The 16720-nt window shown below is 37.2% G+C and overlaps 1 protein-coding gene across 1 annotated transcript in view; it reads left to right on the top strand.

Annotated features, from left to right (window-relative positions):
* Ptpmeg (protein tyrosine phosphatase Meg) overlaps nucleotides 1-16720 on the top strand; it is a 526004-nt gene that overhangs the window by 373318 nt on the left and 135966 nt on the right. Inside the window, exon 16 of the mRNA XM_090379497.1 lies at nucleotides 5559-5642. Coding sequence (XP_090235623.1) covers nucleotides 5559-5642 — 84 coding nt within the window. The remainder of the gene's footprint in view (nucleotides 1-5558; nucleotides 5643-16720) is intronic.

Below are 16720 nucleotides of genomic sequence, written 5' to 3'. Positions count from 1 at the left end.
ATTTCTGACGAACCACGTCATTATACAAATCAACTATTCTCCCTATCTAGCACCACCGGACTTCTCCCTCTTTCCCAAGGTGAAAACTGCCCTCAAAGGAAAGATATTGAATGGATGTTGAGGACATAAAGAAAAAACGTAGCCCTCGAACTCTGGATGCTTTTACTGACTCTTCAAAAACTTTTAGAAAGGTGTAATAAGTGAACGTTTTAATGAGGCGATGATTACTTTGAATTTAAAAAAATATATGTATACACATTTGGGCTCCGCTTTGTGTTCTCTTTATTGCCCTATCTCGTGTAACTGGCATAGAACACAAACGCGTAGCTACAGGGAAATCCAAAGAATTGGCATTGGACATATGGAGGTATTCCCATGCATATAATAATAGGAATTTTGCAGTAATGATGAAGAGGCACATGAGACTTTTAAAAAAGAAACCAAGCCTGTTCCATTAAGAGAATACTGTAGTGGTAACTTGATCGCGCGTGGCTTGCGGTGCATCATTTTCACAGGCCTGTTCCCTGTCATCGGTTTAAACAGAAAATATTTTAAAAAATGAAAGTTCACAGATTTCATTGTGTAAGGGAGGGGTGCAAATTAATACGTAATAATCTGTGCGGGACAAGGTTTGCCTCTGATTTTGCATATTTTGGATTGCATACGAAAGCCGAATTTCGTATATACAGCAGACTCTCGATTTACCGGGACACTTCAAGACTCCAAATTAAAAAAAAAATCGACCACAAATCATAAAATTCAAGTAATAACTAGAATAGATATAAACAGATGTTTTGCAAGTTGTAATTGGGAGATTTGTTTACCTATTATCTTGCAACCCCCGCTGTCTTCACATCCGCCCCTCAAAAAAACAAAAGAGAGAGACCAAATGTTTGGTTTGTTTTAGTGCGTCGCGTCGATCAGCACAACAAAAGGCAAATTGTTTCGTTATTTATGTCAGGGATATCGAAATTTTTATTATTATTATTTATTTTTTTGTTCAGAAATCGCGAAAATGATGGGCAAACGCAAGAGTTGTTCTTTCAATTAAACAAAAACTTGAAATTATACAAAAGTTTGAAAACGGTGCATCCGTTAAATCTCTAATGAATCATTATAATGTTGGTGACCAAACCATACGCGATACTGTAAAAAATAAAGGGAAGCTATTAGATTTAAAATCGACATCGTAAAAAATAAAGGCAAGCTATTAGATTTAAAATCGACATCGTAAAAAATAAAGGGAAGCATTGTATCGCACACGCGAGTAGTACGTGGTAAGTTTTTCGTTTTTTTTTTTTAATCTATGGCCATACTTTTTACATAGTTTGCTGGACATTTTTCGATACAGTAAGTCCTCGACTTACGTTCCGTTATTTATATAATTTTTATATGACTGAAGATTTCAGTGAAGGGGACACATATTTCACTATAATACTGTAACTTAAAAACCCACAGAATTCCAGCTATCGGTGTTACCGCAAATGCAATAAAATCCAAGTTTACTACCCGTTTATAATGAATTGCAGTAACAGAAAAGCCCAGTAACCCGGAAAGTGCAAATTGTTTTATGGTAGTCTTTTTATTCAAGAGGAGTGTTTCCATTTACAATGGGTTTCCTCAGCCTACGAGTTATTTTTTTGGTAGGAATTTTTTCCCTCCATAAAGTGCGGTTCAAGGTGTCTTGGTCGGTTAAGTCTCGGGCTGTCATGTACTCCGTCCATCCCTGTCATCCTAGGTCTTCTTCTTCCAGGAGGTATCCATTACAGGATAGCCTTTGGATGGCGGTGACCTCCAGAAATGTGCTTTAGTAAAATGAAAGCTCGCGTTGGGGGTGATAATAGTGAGTTTTCGCCTTAATCCTGTGAAGTTATTTTCAGAAAATTAAATTTTGACTGTTATCGTAGTGCCGACTAAGAGAATAAATGACAGCGGTACTAGTAAATCTATCAAGAAAAGGAAAGCGATCGAGTTGGATCAGAAAATTAAAATAATAAGGATGTATGAAAATGGCCAACCATTAACAAGTATCGCGGGGAATTCAGATTTGTCAGTAGCAACGGTGAACACGATAATAAAGGAGAAAGACAGAATACGAAAAGCGGTGAAGGTATTGGTACCAATGAAGTCAACTATAACAACCAAAGCTACGAAACCCATCAGTTTTTACAGTACAAAATCATGCGTTTTTTTCTTCCTTTTATGTTTGCTTTTCTTATGTGCCACTCTGGCTACTTCACCACCATCCCCAGATAAAGTTTTTAATTGAACTAATTAAAAATATATATTTATATAAATATATAAATAAAAATATATACAAATGAGGATATTATTTGGTTTTTGTAATTTTGGCTTATTAGGGATATAGTAGCAATATTTTATTAGTCATTCCCGAGTTACCTAAGAAGTCCTGGAAAGTATCCCTTGCGTATGTCGGGGACTTGCTGTATTTTTGGATTAATCGGGAATTTTTTTTTACCATCTATCCCCGAAAATCGAGAGCCTACTGTAATTCAATGTGAAATTTGCTTATGTTCGTTTTGAAGTACGCCTTTAGAAAGTTCGTTACTCGTTAGACAAAATTTTCAGTTAGAAGTCGTAAAGTTTAAACTAGTACTTAGCCCAGCTTTAACGGTCAGTTCAAAATTTTAACCACAGATACAAAAAAAAAATTAATTAAGAAGAATCCCGGAAAAAAAAATATCCCATTTTCTTGTTATTTTTACAATAAGATTATTTAAATAGGTAAAACTACAGACCTTGGGTAGGTACAAGTCCATATTTATCCCTCCCTTGACGCGAGCGTCAAGTAGAGGGATAAACATTGCGAACTCGTTTACCGATTTTAAAACAGCGGGATAGGGGAGGAACTCCCCTAACTCAGCTAAACACCCTTCTCCCTCCTTGACGACACAAAACAATCGGAAAGAAAACAGCTATTATCCGGGGATATTTTTATGCCCGGATATTATTATAATTATTATAATAATAATTATAAAATGGGATATTTTTTCCTGTTACCGATTATGAGAGGAAGCTACTTAAATTATTTTAAATTGAATGAAAATCGTAATTTGTACTCCATAAATAAGGATTAACGATCATTCAGATCATGATGAATAACAGTTACAAATTTATTTATTTATTGTTTCTCCCAACCAAGGGAAGAAATTGATCTTCAGTGTAGACTTTGGTCTCCACGTATAACAATGTTTTTCGTTTCCTTAGTGTTTACTGTTGTTGTATCTTATTAAGGTGCAGGGTTTAAACCTTATGTCTGTTGCTATTTTTATCGCTCGTAGCCGTGTAATTACCGTATCTGAGATAATATTTGTGGCCTTCGTGAGGCCATGTGCTTCCTGGCGTTAAGGGCAAGTAAAACAGCAGGTGAAGCGTAAAAATGGAAAACGATTATTTTCGAATAAATAAGGATCATGTTTAAAAGGATATTGTTTAAGCAGTGGGCCGTGGTAACTTTTGACCTCGTTGGGTGGAAAGTTCAAAGTCGGACGACAAGTTTTTACTAATTTCTTTCTCTAGAATGGGAGGATTCGATTGTATTTGCTATGTATTGTTCTTGCAGTTGTTTTGAACATGTTGCTCATATTATTAGCTCTCTTGACGCTTGTGTGTGCCGTTTTATTTCAAGATGGTTTACAACCGTACGTGTAAGTTTTTCTGTAAAAGTAATATTTACCGGAAAACGTAGAGCAGGTGTTGAACTGATCTATTATATTATATCTATTATATTTGATTGATTCATAATCAATATTTTGATAGATATTTAAAATTTCGACATATCAATATTTAAGTTTGCAACGTATTGCGCGATAATCTGTTTGTTCTTGTCAAAGAAATATTATTTACTATTAATTATTAGTTAATAAATTAACTTAATTTTTTGACGTATAATGAATACAAGGTATATGTTTATATTATAACAAAACAAAAATGGAACAAAAACCAACTGATAATAAAAGTGAAATACAGTTAATTAAAACTGAACGATTTTAACGGTTAATTTTTGTGTACGTATTTTGTAAAAAAACTCATATTTGAATACATCAGATACAGATTTATCTATATAATAAGATTTAAAACCAACGGATGATAAAAGTAAAATTCAGTTAAAACTGAACGATTATTAATCGTTAAAATTTGTGTGTGTTTCGTAAAAACTCATATTTGAATACATCAGAAACAGATTTATCTATATAATAAGACTTAATCAGTGGAGCAGAGGGCTTGAAAACAGCCGAAAAATGTAGCAAACTGATATTACTGAGAGTGGGCCTCGATCGGGAATAAAAGATATTAATAAATATTAATATAAAATACAAGGGCATTATGATCCAAATTTTATGAATTTAATCTAGAAAAAAATTAGTTTGCAATGCTGAGAATGAATTGAATTGTCACACATTTTAGAGGCTCTTTTCTAATGTTTGTCAAAAGCACATATTCAAAGTTTCTTTTATATGAAATGGATATGAAAGAATGAGTATAAATAAATAGATTTAAATGAAGTAAATGAAAAGCACAATAAAATGTGTTTTATGCAAAAAATGTTTTGTGAGCTTGGACCCTAATTTTCCTTTTGCTATTCTTAGGCATCTGGAGGAACAACCTGTGTGATCAGTAAGAGCTTCATTATGAGATTGTTTTGCTGGCTGTGGTCAAAGGATAGTGTATGCAGACACTGCCACACATAGCAAGATTGGGCCTGCATGCTCAGAATATTCTGTGGTCTACTGTAGTGGAAAAGCACACCCATTTTGTTATGTTTGGTTGGTTTATTTGCTGATTGCAGCAGATAAACTGACCACAAGCATATTCAACTGGTTTTGTTGAACAGAGCCCTGCACTCATATGGTGTAAATAATAAAATGTGTCTTTTCCATATTTCTATCAAAGAGCCCACCACTGTCTTGATGATAATGTCTAATTACCCACATTATTGTTACTCCAAGAGCTGTAAAATTCGAAAAAATAAAAAAACCACTATTACAGAAATATCCTGTATAAGTTTTGCACTGGACCCCACAAGTAATTCTTCAACAGAGCCCCACCAGTTTTGGAGCTGGCCCTGGCTGCAATAAAATAGTAACAATGAAGTTGTAAAAGTTCTCCAGCCATCAGGATGGCCATACAGAGTATAAACAGAAATTTATTCATTACTTTTCTTTCTTATCAAGATTTAAGAGTTCAGAAAACAGAAATCATGGAAGTTCACTTGTTTTATAAATTGAGGATTGGGAGGAGAGGTTTATTTAAGATATACATTGATATTTATTGAAAAGTTGGGTTTTTTTTTACACATTTTTTTATTATTATTATTTTTGTTGTGGTTTATGGTGAATTTCTGATTCTTTTAATATGCTTTACTGACTTAAGGTAACATTTTTTTCTGTGGAACTAATATTAAAATTTTGTGAGTAATTATATTTTAAATGAGAATACGAAATATATATGTTGTGCAATGATATTTTTCTGATTGAAAGTATGTGCAGTATATAAATTAATTTTACACCACCATTTTTTATTTTACTATTCATCAGACTAATGGCCATGAAGAAGCACAAGGATTAGTGACAATCAGAATGAAGCCAGATGATCAAGGACGATTTGGCTTCAATGTCAAGGTATGTTTCTTTACATACTCTTGTTTCTGTAATTTTATTTACGACAAAGTTTTTTTTGATTATCCTTATATGGGCAACAGATTGAATAAAATTAGTTAATCCTTCAGTAGTTTGGTTTTTCACAGTAACAATTTTGGCGCATTATAGCTCTAGTTTGCTGATACGCCATTAAAATCCAAACAAACGAACACAATACCATTTTCCCTGGGAATAACTGTTGTCCTAAAATTTAAAATTCATTTTTTGCACCTTTTTTTTTTTAATCTCATGATAGGTGTTCTTGGTAATCTATTCAGAGACATGATATACAACTTTTAAGTTTTGAGAGAAAAAGTGTTGTTATAAATAATTGAGTTATCTAATTATCAACACTGGTAGAAAATATGTTAGTATTTCACTTATATTGAGCAAGGATTCAACATGTTGTTTTCCAACATATGTCTATACTTAAAAATAATAACTAACTGAGTTCTTTTAACACTTGGTGTGCAGATAAATCAAAAGGGAGAATAGTGAAAATCTAGCCACTTCAACCCCCATCTCAAATATTTATTGGTACTTTCTTAACCAATAAATATGGTGTATTTACACCGTATTATATTGGTACTTTCTGTACCACTTCTTCAGTGACCATCAACTTCTCTCTCTCTCTCTCTCTCTCTCTCTCTCTCTCTCTCTCACACACACACACACACACCCACACCCTCTGATTATGTGATTTTTTTATGTGATGTGATTGATTATCCATATTCGTTCAAGAATTTAAAGACAAATTACACTCTATGCAGGTTGAAGTGCTCGGATTTTCACTATTCTCCAAAATAATAACTTCATTGGATTTTATTGCATATTTGAAATGCAAATAGGAAACTTGGGAAGTCACTAATTTTTGTTTATGCTACATTATTATTATTATTATTGCTCTTATATTATTATCTCTCCCTGATTGGGGGTTCCATTTCGTGACGGGTATTGCTACCAAGCACACAGGGTGGTTGTTATGTCTGATGTTACTGTTGGTCGAAGAACTCTCTGGCTATCCTACAGGTGTTCAGGATTGCAACTTTTTGGAGTTCCTTGTATGTGTTCTCTGGGAAACCTTATGCTGCTAGGCTGTTCTGTAGGATCTTTGGCACCATAACGGTAGTTGACAAGATGATCATTATTATTAATAATAATAACCCAATTGGGATGATCAGGTTATTATTATTATTGACTCTGTTTGTGCCAGTAAAGATTTAGAAAAAAAATTAACTATTTACATACACATCATTATCATAATTTGTGAAAATTCACCGAACTTTTTACACTGTCATCTGGTTGTAGCAGAGTTGTGGTCACTACATCCAGTACTATCAATGTCTCTGTCTTCAGAATTATTTAGTTCCACTGGTATCTAAAGTCAGCATGGGGCACTAGGACTAAAAGTCTTGCTGAGCCTGCCTTTCTCCAGTTGCTTTTTTCTATAACTCATTGTAGTGGTCCAGACAATTGCCTCTATTTATTTCATAATCTGTACATCCATTAATCTACTCTAAGTTGTTTCACTCAGCACCAAACTCACCTGGCACCTCCATGGGCAGGAGCAGCAGTGCATAGCACACGCTTCTTGATTAGACTGGGGTTTGAGCCCGTGACCACCAAATGGAGGATGCGGAAAGGTCAGGGAATGACCACCGCATATCTGCGGAGCAATATGGCTTTAGTTGCTAATGCTCCTAAAAACCAAATAACAAACCAAACTCACCTACACTAATTCTTTTACAGTGCAATAAGGCAATTTATGTAACAGGACAATAAAGCAAAAAATGCATAAAATAACTGCATAGTTATGGATAACAAACAAAACAAGATTAGGGTAAAATAACTGAAACACAATTACACACTGAGGCTCTCGCATTCTGAAATCAAAACTGGAATTGTTCTTCAGATCAGTTTGGGCCAAAATTACTTAGATTTCTGAACCACAGTGATCTCATTCTGAACTATGAAATAGCATTAGCATTAGTAGAGGCATATGATGCAAGAAAGCAAAATTATACAGCATCAGCCAAAAAAAAAAAAACCCTTTCCATTTCACCCATCCATTCCCTCCAAACGTTTATCTAGTTCTGCCTTGAATTTAAGCTATCAACTTCCACAATGACAGGTGGAAGTTTGTTCCAGCAGTCAACTACCTGTTGGCTAAAGGCAAATTTCTACACATCTATTCTACAACAATGATCTGTCTCTGAACTGTGAATTAGCATTAGTATTAGTAGAGTCATATGATGCAAGACAAAACTTATACAGCATCAACCAAAAAAAAAAACCTTCGCATTTCACCCATCCATTCGCTCCAAACATTTATCTAGTTCTGCCCGAATTTAATTAAACTATCAACTTCCACAGCGACAGGTGGAATTTCCGCACATTTATTCTGCAACTGTCTTTCCTCAATTTGAATTTATACTCACCTCAGATTTCCAATCTGAGCAAGAGGAAGAATAACATCAGCATTGAGCCTGCCTAAACCATTCAAGGCCTTATACACCTCAGTCAGATCACCTCGCAGGCACCTAGTCTCGAGACTCTGAAGTTTGCAGAACTTTAGCCTTTCTTGTTAAGGAAACCCCTTCGTTCCCCTCACCAATCTTGTTTCCCTTCTCTGTGCTCGTTATAGCAACTCTACATCCTTCCTAAAATGAAGCCTCCAGACCTGTGCACAGTACTCTTGGCTTGGACTAACCATTACCTTATACAAAGGGATAATCACCTCCTTATCCCTGCTATCAAAATTCGTGTACATCATTGACACGACACCGTGACCTGCTCTGGCACCCTGTCTGCACTGCTCAGAAAATTTCATAGCTGACTGCACAATTACCCCCAGGTCTTTTTCATTCGCTACCACCCTGAGTGTAGTACCACACAGTTGGTACATTTCTCTGGGGTTCCTGCTACCCATATGCAGTACTTTGAATTTATCAATGTTAAACTTCAGTTGCCACTTCTCAGCCCATCTGTTCAACTTTTACAGATCCTGTTGCAGTAGCGTACTATCATTATTGTCATCAAAAACCCCCGCCAACTTTCGTATCGTCTGCAAACGTAGACATTAAACCTGATATACCTTCATCAGTATCATTGATAAATACTGAAAACAACAATAAGCCCAACACTGAACCCTGGGACTCCACTAATAACATTAGTCCATGAAGAGCAGTGTCCATTGATAACCACTCTCTGTCTTCTTCCACTCAACCATCCTTTTATCCATTGCAGCAACTTGCCCTTAATGCCATACTACTTCAGTTTATACAGTAGTCTTCCATGTGCCACAGTGTTAAAAGCTTTCAAATGTATGGTATCAAAATTGTTCTTTGCATCCAATTCCTTTGTGACCACATCATAATATCCAATCAAATTTGTCAGACAAGAGTTCCCCTTAACAAACCCATGCTGTGTCTGAACTTTAACTAGTGACCCCATTATTTTCCCCCAAACAGAAGTTATACTAACAGGTCTGTAATTAGGGAGAGACATTTACACATCTCCAGTCTGTAGAGATGTCACCTGAATCCAGTGATGCTCTCATAATTATGGCTAAACATTTTCTTACCTCTTTTTCTGCTTCTTTTAATCTAATTGGATAGATTGCATCAGCCCTAGTGCCTTATTTACATTTAGCTCCAACGATCTCTTTTCTACTTTCCTGTCAGTTATCACAAAATCATTAACTATCTTCCAGTTAGAATCAGGCATACATCTGGTATTCCCATCCCCAAAAACTTCAAGTGTAAATATAAATGCGAAATATTTATTCATTTTGTCAGTCACCTGAACAGGATCATCAGTAGTTGTACCATTCACTTCCACTGGACCAATGTGCTTCATTCCTCTCCTAGTGTTAACATAATCAAAGAATTCTTTGCTACTTTTCTTCACATTCTTAGCCAAAAAAAATTCTCATAATCATCCTCAGCTTGCTTAATCCACTTAGTGACTTGATTGAAGACTAGTTATAAACCTTAAAGATACCCCTTAATTGGTATAAAAAGCTTAGTAGCTTCTAGGATTACTTTTCTAAACATTTAACATTTGTTAAAACATTTGTTGGTACTTCTCAAAAGAAATTAACAACTTTCAAGAACCACTGTCAAAAGTACAATCCCTTCCCTTTTACCCTTTGCAATAGTTATATCTTTAAGTAAATCCCACATCAATAGATTATGAATTGACTGCTGGCGTGTGGTTTCTTTACATATAATGAAACCACCACTGTCTAGTGGTTTCTGGAGATTTTTAATGCATGAAGGGTCATTGATGATAATCAGATCAGAGTATTGCTTTCTGTCATTGTCTCTAACATGCTGGTGTATAAAGCAGCCATCCATCAATTCCAGACATGTTTTGCTAATGTGTGAGTGACCAGCCCACCAATTCTAGTCAATATCTAGAAAGTTAGATATTGACTGGAATTTTGCTTTTGCCCTGAGTTATTGTTGGAACAAACTTCTTTGATATGGAAGTGGGTAGTTTGAATAAATTTAAAGCAGAATTAGAAAGATTAGTTGGCTTGGCTTGGAATTGCTCTGAAGTTTCTTCTAATCATCTGAGGTGAGGTTACTACTGTATTCTGGCTATAAGGGGTTTATTTTTTTTTTTAGTCAACATTTCATACAGTTGGAGGAAACTTAATTTCAGGCTTCATTGGTGTTATATAAGGCTGTATGGATGTTAGGTGTTGAATTCCTTCCAAAATTACTTTGGAGTTACTGTCCCATCACCTTCATTTTCATTAATTGCTCCAGAAAATAATTGCCTATAGTAATAGTACTTAAAGTTTGTGGTAACATCCAATCCATAGGTTTTGTTTGTTTGTTATTTGGTTTTTAGGAGCTCTGGGAATATGCAGTGGTCATTCCCTTGACCTTTCCGCATCCTCCGTATTTGGTGGTAATGGGCTCGAACCCCGGTCTAATCAAGAAGCGTGTGCTACGCACTGCTGCTCCTTCCTACCTGGCTACGGAGGCGCCCCACTCCATAGGTAATTGTAATAGTATTAAAGGCATGTAATGCAAGAAAGCGAGTGTACGAGCTTATGTAGCATCAGCCAAAAAAAAAATTCACACAACCATTCCTCTAAAAGTCTTTCGAGTTCCTCCTTGAATTTATTTAAGCTATCAACTTCCACAATGGCAGATGGAAGTTTGTTCCAGCAGTTAGCCACCCGCTGGCTAAAGGCAAATTTCCACACATCTATTCTACAACTGTCTTTCCTCAATTTGAATTTATGTCCCCTTAGGTTCTTAATCTGAGAAAGTGGAAGAATCCCAACAGAATTCAGCGTGCTCAACCCATTCAAGGTCTTATAAATGCCTCAGTCAGATCACCTCGCAGGTGCCTAGTCTCCAGCTGCTGCAATTTGTAGAACTTAAGCCTCTCTTGGTAAGAGGATCCCATCATTTCCCTCACCAATCTTGTTGCCCTTCTCTGTACACTCTCAAGAAAATCTACATCCTTCCTAAAAATGAGGCCTCCAGACCTGTACACAGTACTCAAGGCATTGCCTTATACAAAGGGATAAACACCGTTTTCCTGCTAGCAAAATTCCTGTATATCATTGACAAAACCTCATGACCTGCTCTTGCAGCCTGTCTGCATTGCTCAGAAAACTTCATATCTGACTGCACAATTACTCCAAGGTCTTTTTCATTTTCTAGCACCCTATGTGTAGTACTAAACAGTTGGTACGTTTCTCTTGGGATGCTTCTACCCATAGCCGACCGGGATAGCCGGGTGGGTAAAGTACCTGCCTAGCAATCCAAAGGCGCCTCCGTAGCCAGGTGGGAAGGAGCAGCAGCGAGTAGCACATGCTTCTTGAATAGACTGGGGTTCGAGCCCGTCACCACCAAATATGGAGGATGTGGAAAGGTCAGGGGATGATCACCGCATATCCTGGAGCAATATGGCCTTAGTTGCTAATGCTCCTAAAAACCAAACAACAAACAAACAACAGCAATCCAAAGGTCGCGGTTCGAATCCCGCCTCGGGCTTGGATCAAAGTACTGCAAAAACCTTGGGAGGTGCATTATGGCCACAGAAGCCGATGCTGAGGTGAGGTTACTACTGTATTCTGGCTATAAGGGGTTTATTTTTTTTTTTAGTCAACATTTCATACAGTTGGAGGAAACTTAATTTCAGGCTTCATTGGTGTTATATAAGGCTGTATGGATGTTAGGTGTTGAATTCCTTCCAAAATTACTTTGGAGTTACTGTCCCATCACCTTCATTTTCATTAATTGCTCCAGAAAATAATTGCCTATAGTAATAGTACTTAAAGTTTGTGGTAACATCCAATCCATAGGTTTTGTTTGTTTGTTATTTGGTTTTTAGGAGCTCTGGGAATATGCAGTGGTCATTCCCTTGACCTTTCCGCATCCTCCGTATTTGGTGGTAATGGGCTCGAACCCCGGTCTAATCAAGAAGCGTGTGCTACGCACTGCTGCTCCTTCCTACCTGGCTACGGAGGCGCCCCACTCCATAGGTAATTGTAATAGTATTAAAGGCATGTAATGCAAGAAAGCGAGTGTACGAGCTTATGTAGCATCAGCCAAAAAAAAAATTCACACAACCATTCCTCTAAAAGTCTTTCGAGTTCCTCCTTGAATTTATTTAAGCTATCAACTTCCACAATGGCAGATGGAAGTTTGTTCCAGCAGTTAGCCACCCGCTGGCTAAAGGCAAATTTCCACACATCTATTCTACAACTGTCTTTCCTCAATTTGAATTTATGTCCCCTTAGGTTCTTAATCTGAGAAAGTGGAAGAATCCCAACAGAATTCAGCGTGCTCAACCCATTCAAGGTCTTATAAATGCCTCAGTCAGATCACCTCGCAGGTGCCTAGTCTCCAGCTGCTGCAATTTGTAGAACTTAAGCCTCTCTTGGTAAGAGGATCCCATCATTTCCCTCACCAATCTTGTTGCCCTTCTCTGTACACTCTCAAGAAAATCTACATCCTTCCTAAAAATGAGGCCTCCAGACCTGTACACAGTACTCAAGGCATTGCCTTATACAAAGGGATAAACACCGTTTTCCTGCTAGCAAAATTCCTGTATATCATTGACAAAACCTCATGACCTGCTCTTGCAGCCTGTCTGCATTGCTCAGAAAACTTCATATCTGACTGCACAATTACTCCAAGGTCTTTTTCATTTTCTAGCACCCTATGTGTAGTACTAAACAGTTGGTACGTTTCTCTTGGGATGCTTCTACCCATAGCCGACCGGGATAGCCGGGTGGGTAAAGTACCTGCCTAGCAATCCAAAGGCGCCTCCGTAGCCAGGTGGGAAGGAGCAGCAGCGAGTAGCACATGCTTCTTGAATAGACTGGGGTTCGAGCCCGTCACCACCAAATATGGAGGATGTGGAAAGGTCAGGGGATGATCACCGCATATCCTGGAGCAATATGGCCTTAGTTGCTAATGCTCCTAAAAACCAAACAACAAACAAACAACAGCAATCCAAAGGTCGCGGTTCGAATCCCGCCTCGGGCTTGGATCAAAGTACTGCAAAAACCTTGGGAGGTGCATTATGGCCACAGAAGCCGATGCGCCAACAACTACCAAAAAAAAAAAAAAAAACTTCTACACATATGCAGTACTTTGCATTTGTCAATGTTAAACTTCAGTTGCCACTTCTCAGCCCATCTGCCCAAATTTTCTATATCCTGTTGCAGTAGCCCACTGTCATTAACAACCCTGCCAACTTTTGTGTCATCTGCAAACTTCAACACTAAGCCTGATATACCTTCATCAATATCATTGATAAATATACAAAACAACAGTGGGCCCAACACTGAAGCCTGTGGGACTCCACTAATAACATTTGTCCACGAAGAGCAGCATCCATTGATGTACCATCCTCTGTCTTCTCCCAGCCTTTTATCCATTGTAGCAACTTACCCTTAATACCATTCTGCTCCAATTTGTACTATAGTCTTCCATTTTGAAGACTAAATGCTCAAGGCATAATACATTATGGGTTTAAATTAACTTTAAAATTTTGGTGTAAATACACCATAGTTTACCCATAAGTATAATTACATATGTAGTGTAACAGCATCGGTTAGATTTTTCTCTCATATTGTGGCTACCTTCACAACGATATACCAGGTATTGCGCTACTTCAAATAAATAACGCTTCTCTAGTAGAGGAGACTACTGTTATTTATTCTCAGTGGGCACCACTACCACCCACGGAGAATAAAAAAAGTAGTCATAAGAGAGAGGGAGTCCTCTTGAAGAGAAGGAAGGAAGCGTAGGAACAAAATCAACGGAGTGTGCGGCAGCGGAGACACTTCCGACGGCAGTGAGTCTGAAATGCGAGCTGTCATCAAAACATGATTCTATATCGAATGAAGGGTACAGCAAAGACCATCCCTGCGACCTAGTCGGATGGGTAGTGGTTCCCACCGAGAATAAATAAGAGTAGTCTCCTCTACTAGAGAAGCGTTATTTATTTGAAGTAGTGCAATACCTGGTATCTCGTAGCCACAATATGAGATAAAATCTAAACGATGCTGTTACACTACGTATGTAGTTAAACTTATGAGTAAACTATGGTGTATTTACAACGATATCATAAAATAGTCTTCCATGCTCAACAGCGTCAAAAGCTTCGTGAAATTCAAGTATATGATATCAAAATTATTTTTTGTAACCACATCATAGTATCCAATCAAATTTTTCAGACAAGACTTTCCCTTAACAAAGGGTGCCTCCATAGCCAGGTGGGAAGGAGTAGCAGTGCGTAGCACATGCTTCTTGATTAGACCGGGGTTCGAGCCCATCACCACCAAATACGGAGGATTCGGAAAGGTCAGGGAATGACCACTGCATATCCCAGAGCAATATGGCCTTAGTTGCTAATGCTCCTAAAAAAAAATAAAAAAATAACCAAAAAACCAAAACCCTTAACAAACCCATGCTGACCTTTCCCTGACCTTTCCACATCCTCCTTATTTGGTGGTCATGGGCTCGAACTCCGGTCTAATCAAGAAGTGTGTGCTACGCACTGCTGTTCCTGCCCACCTGGCTACGGAGGCATCTCGTGTTTTGTGAATTGGGGATACCCTGATTCCAAGAATGCTCTCATAATTATGACTAAGGGTTTGTTTAGTTCCTTTGCTGCCTCATTTAATATAACTGGATAGATCCCATCCCAGGTGCCCTTCTTATGTTTAACTTCAACAATTTCTCCTCCACTTTGCTCTCAGTTATTACAAAATCATTAAGTACCCTGTTACAATTTGATAAACTTCTAGAATTTTCCTTCCTTAATAACTCCTCATGTGTGAATGTAGATGCAGAATACTCATTCAGTTTGTTTGCTGTCTGAACAGGATCATCAACAGTCGAACCATCGATATCAAGTGGACCAATCTGATTCATCCCCTTTCTTTTACAGTTTATATAAGTAAAGAAGTCCTTGCTGTTTTTCTTAGCATTCTTTGCTAAAGATTTCTCGTAATCTACCTTCGCTTGCCTAATGTCCTTTCTGACTTGATTTGTCACATCAGTTTGGCGTGACATAAGCACTGGAAAAGCAAAAATAAGAGTAGGAGTGTTTTATAGGCCTGATGACTCGAATGAGTACAATGAACAATTGTACAGAGAAATAGGTTGTAACAATGTACTTATATAACAATGTACTTATATATTCGGTTTGGCTGAAACAAGAAGAAGAAATGAATCACTTATAAGTTTATCAAGTGGAAATCTGCTGTACACCAATGGAAACAGTGAAAGGAGTGAAGGTGGAGTTGGCTTTCTGGTCCATAAAGATATAAAAAAGAACATTTTGTAATTCAAAAGTACATCACCAAGGTGTCAAGACTACTACTCAGGATTTCTAAGAGGCATAAGTTAAAGGTTATAATGATTTATGCACCAACATCGAGCTAGATGATGAGGAGGTTAAAGAAATGTACACCGAAATTGAGAGTCTTCTAGATGAACAGAAAACTTACTACGCTATCATTATGGGGGACTTCAATGCTAAGGTTGGAAAGAGACAAAACAGCGCAGAAAGGGGAACTATAAGAAATTTTGGAATTGGTGAAAGAAATGAATGAGGTGAAAGACTTGTGGAATTTTCAGAATCTAGAGGATTGTCAGTAATGAACACTTTTTTTTTTTTTTCAAGAAAAGGGTGAACAGAAAATGGAAATGGAAGATCCCAAACGGATTAACAGCTAACGAAATAGACTTCATTCTCACTAACAGAAGATATATCGTGAATGATGTTACCGTCCTGAACAAGGTAAATGTTGGAAGTGATCACAGAATGGTAAGATGCACACGATATAGATGTAAGAAAAGAAAGGAAAAAACTGACTCGAGTAAATAATACAAAGGTCTCTTTGAGATAACAGAAGAGGAGAAAAAGCGGTATGTACTGGAACTTAAGAACAAGTTTGAGCTTCTGCAGACTGCTCAGGACTAAGATATCGACAAGGAATATTACAACTTTCTGAAAGCGATAAAGCCCAAGAAACCTATAGGTAAAAAAAAAACAAAAAAGAAAGAAAATCAGTCAAGAAACACTTGTCATGATGAACAGAAGATGACAAATGAAAAGCAAGAAAAACACTGACAGGGAGAAAATTGAGTATACTGAGTTATGCAAAGCCATTAGAAAGAGGCTCAGAGAGGACATAAGAAAATTTAACACAAGAAAAGTAGAACAAGCATTAAGGGAAAACAAAGGATTTAAATCAGCAGCCATGAGCAGTAATACAGAAAGGCAAATGATACTGAAACTGAAGAATAGCAATGGTGTACTTATGAATAGCAGAAAAGGCATAATTCAAATAGCAGAAGACTACTGTAAAGAGTTATAGAAGGAGCGAGGGAATGATGCCAGCATTGGGGAAGATGGATCACAAATTAGTAACCCATACAACATACTTGATATCCTTCCTGATGAGGTAGAACATGTGTTGATGAAAATGAAGAATCAGAAAGCTCTGGGGGAAGATGAAGTTACTGTAGAGTTGTTAAAATTGGGAGGAAGAGACATGACACAAAAACTGG

The sequence above is a fragment of the Mastigoproctus giganteus genome, chromosome 1 (assembly GCF_048544385.1).
Source record: "Mastigoproctus giganteus isolate SK-2022 chromosome 1, ASM4854438v1, whole genome shotgun sequence".
In the NCBI taxonomy this organism is placed as follows: Eukaryota; Metazoa; Arthropoda; class Arachnida; order Uropygi; family Thelyphonidae; genus Mastigoproctus; species Mastigoproctus giganteus.
This window is presented reverse-complemented; position numbering and strand designations above follow the sequence as displayed.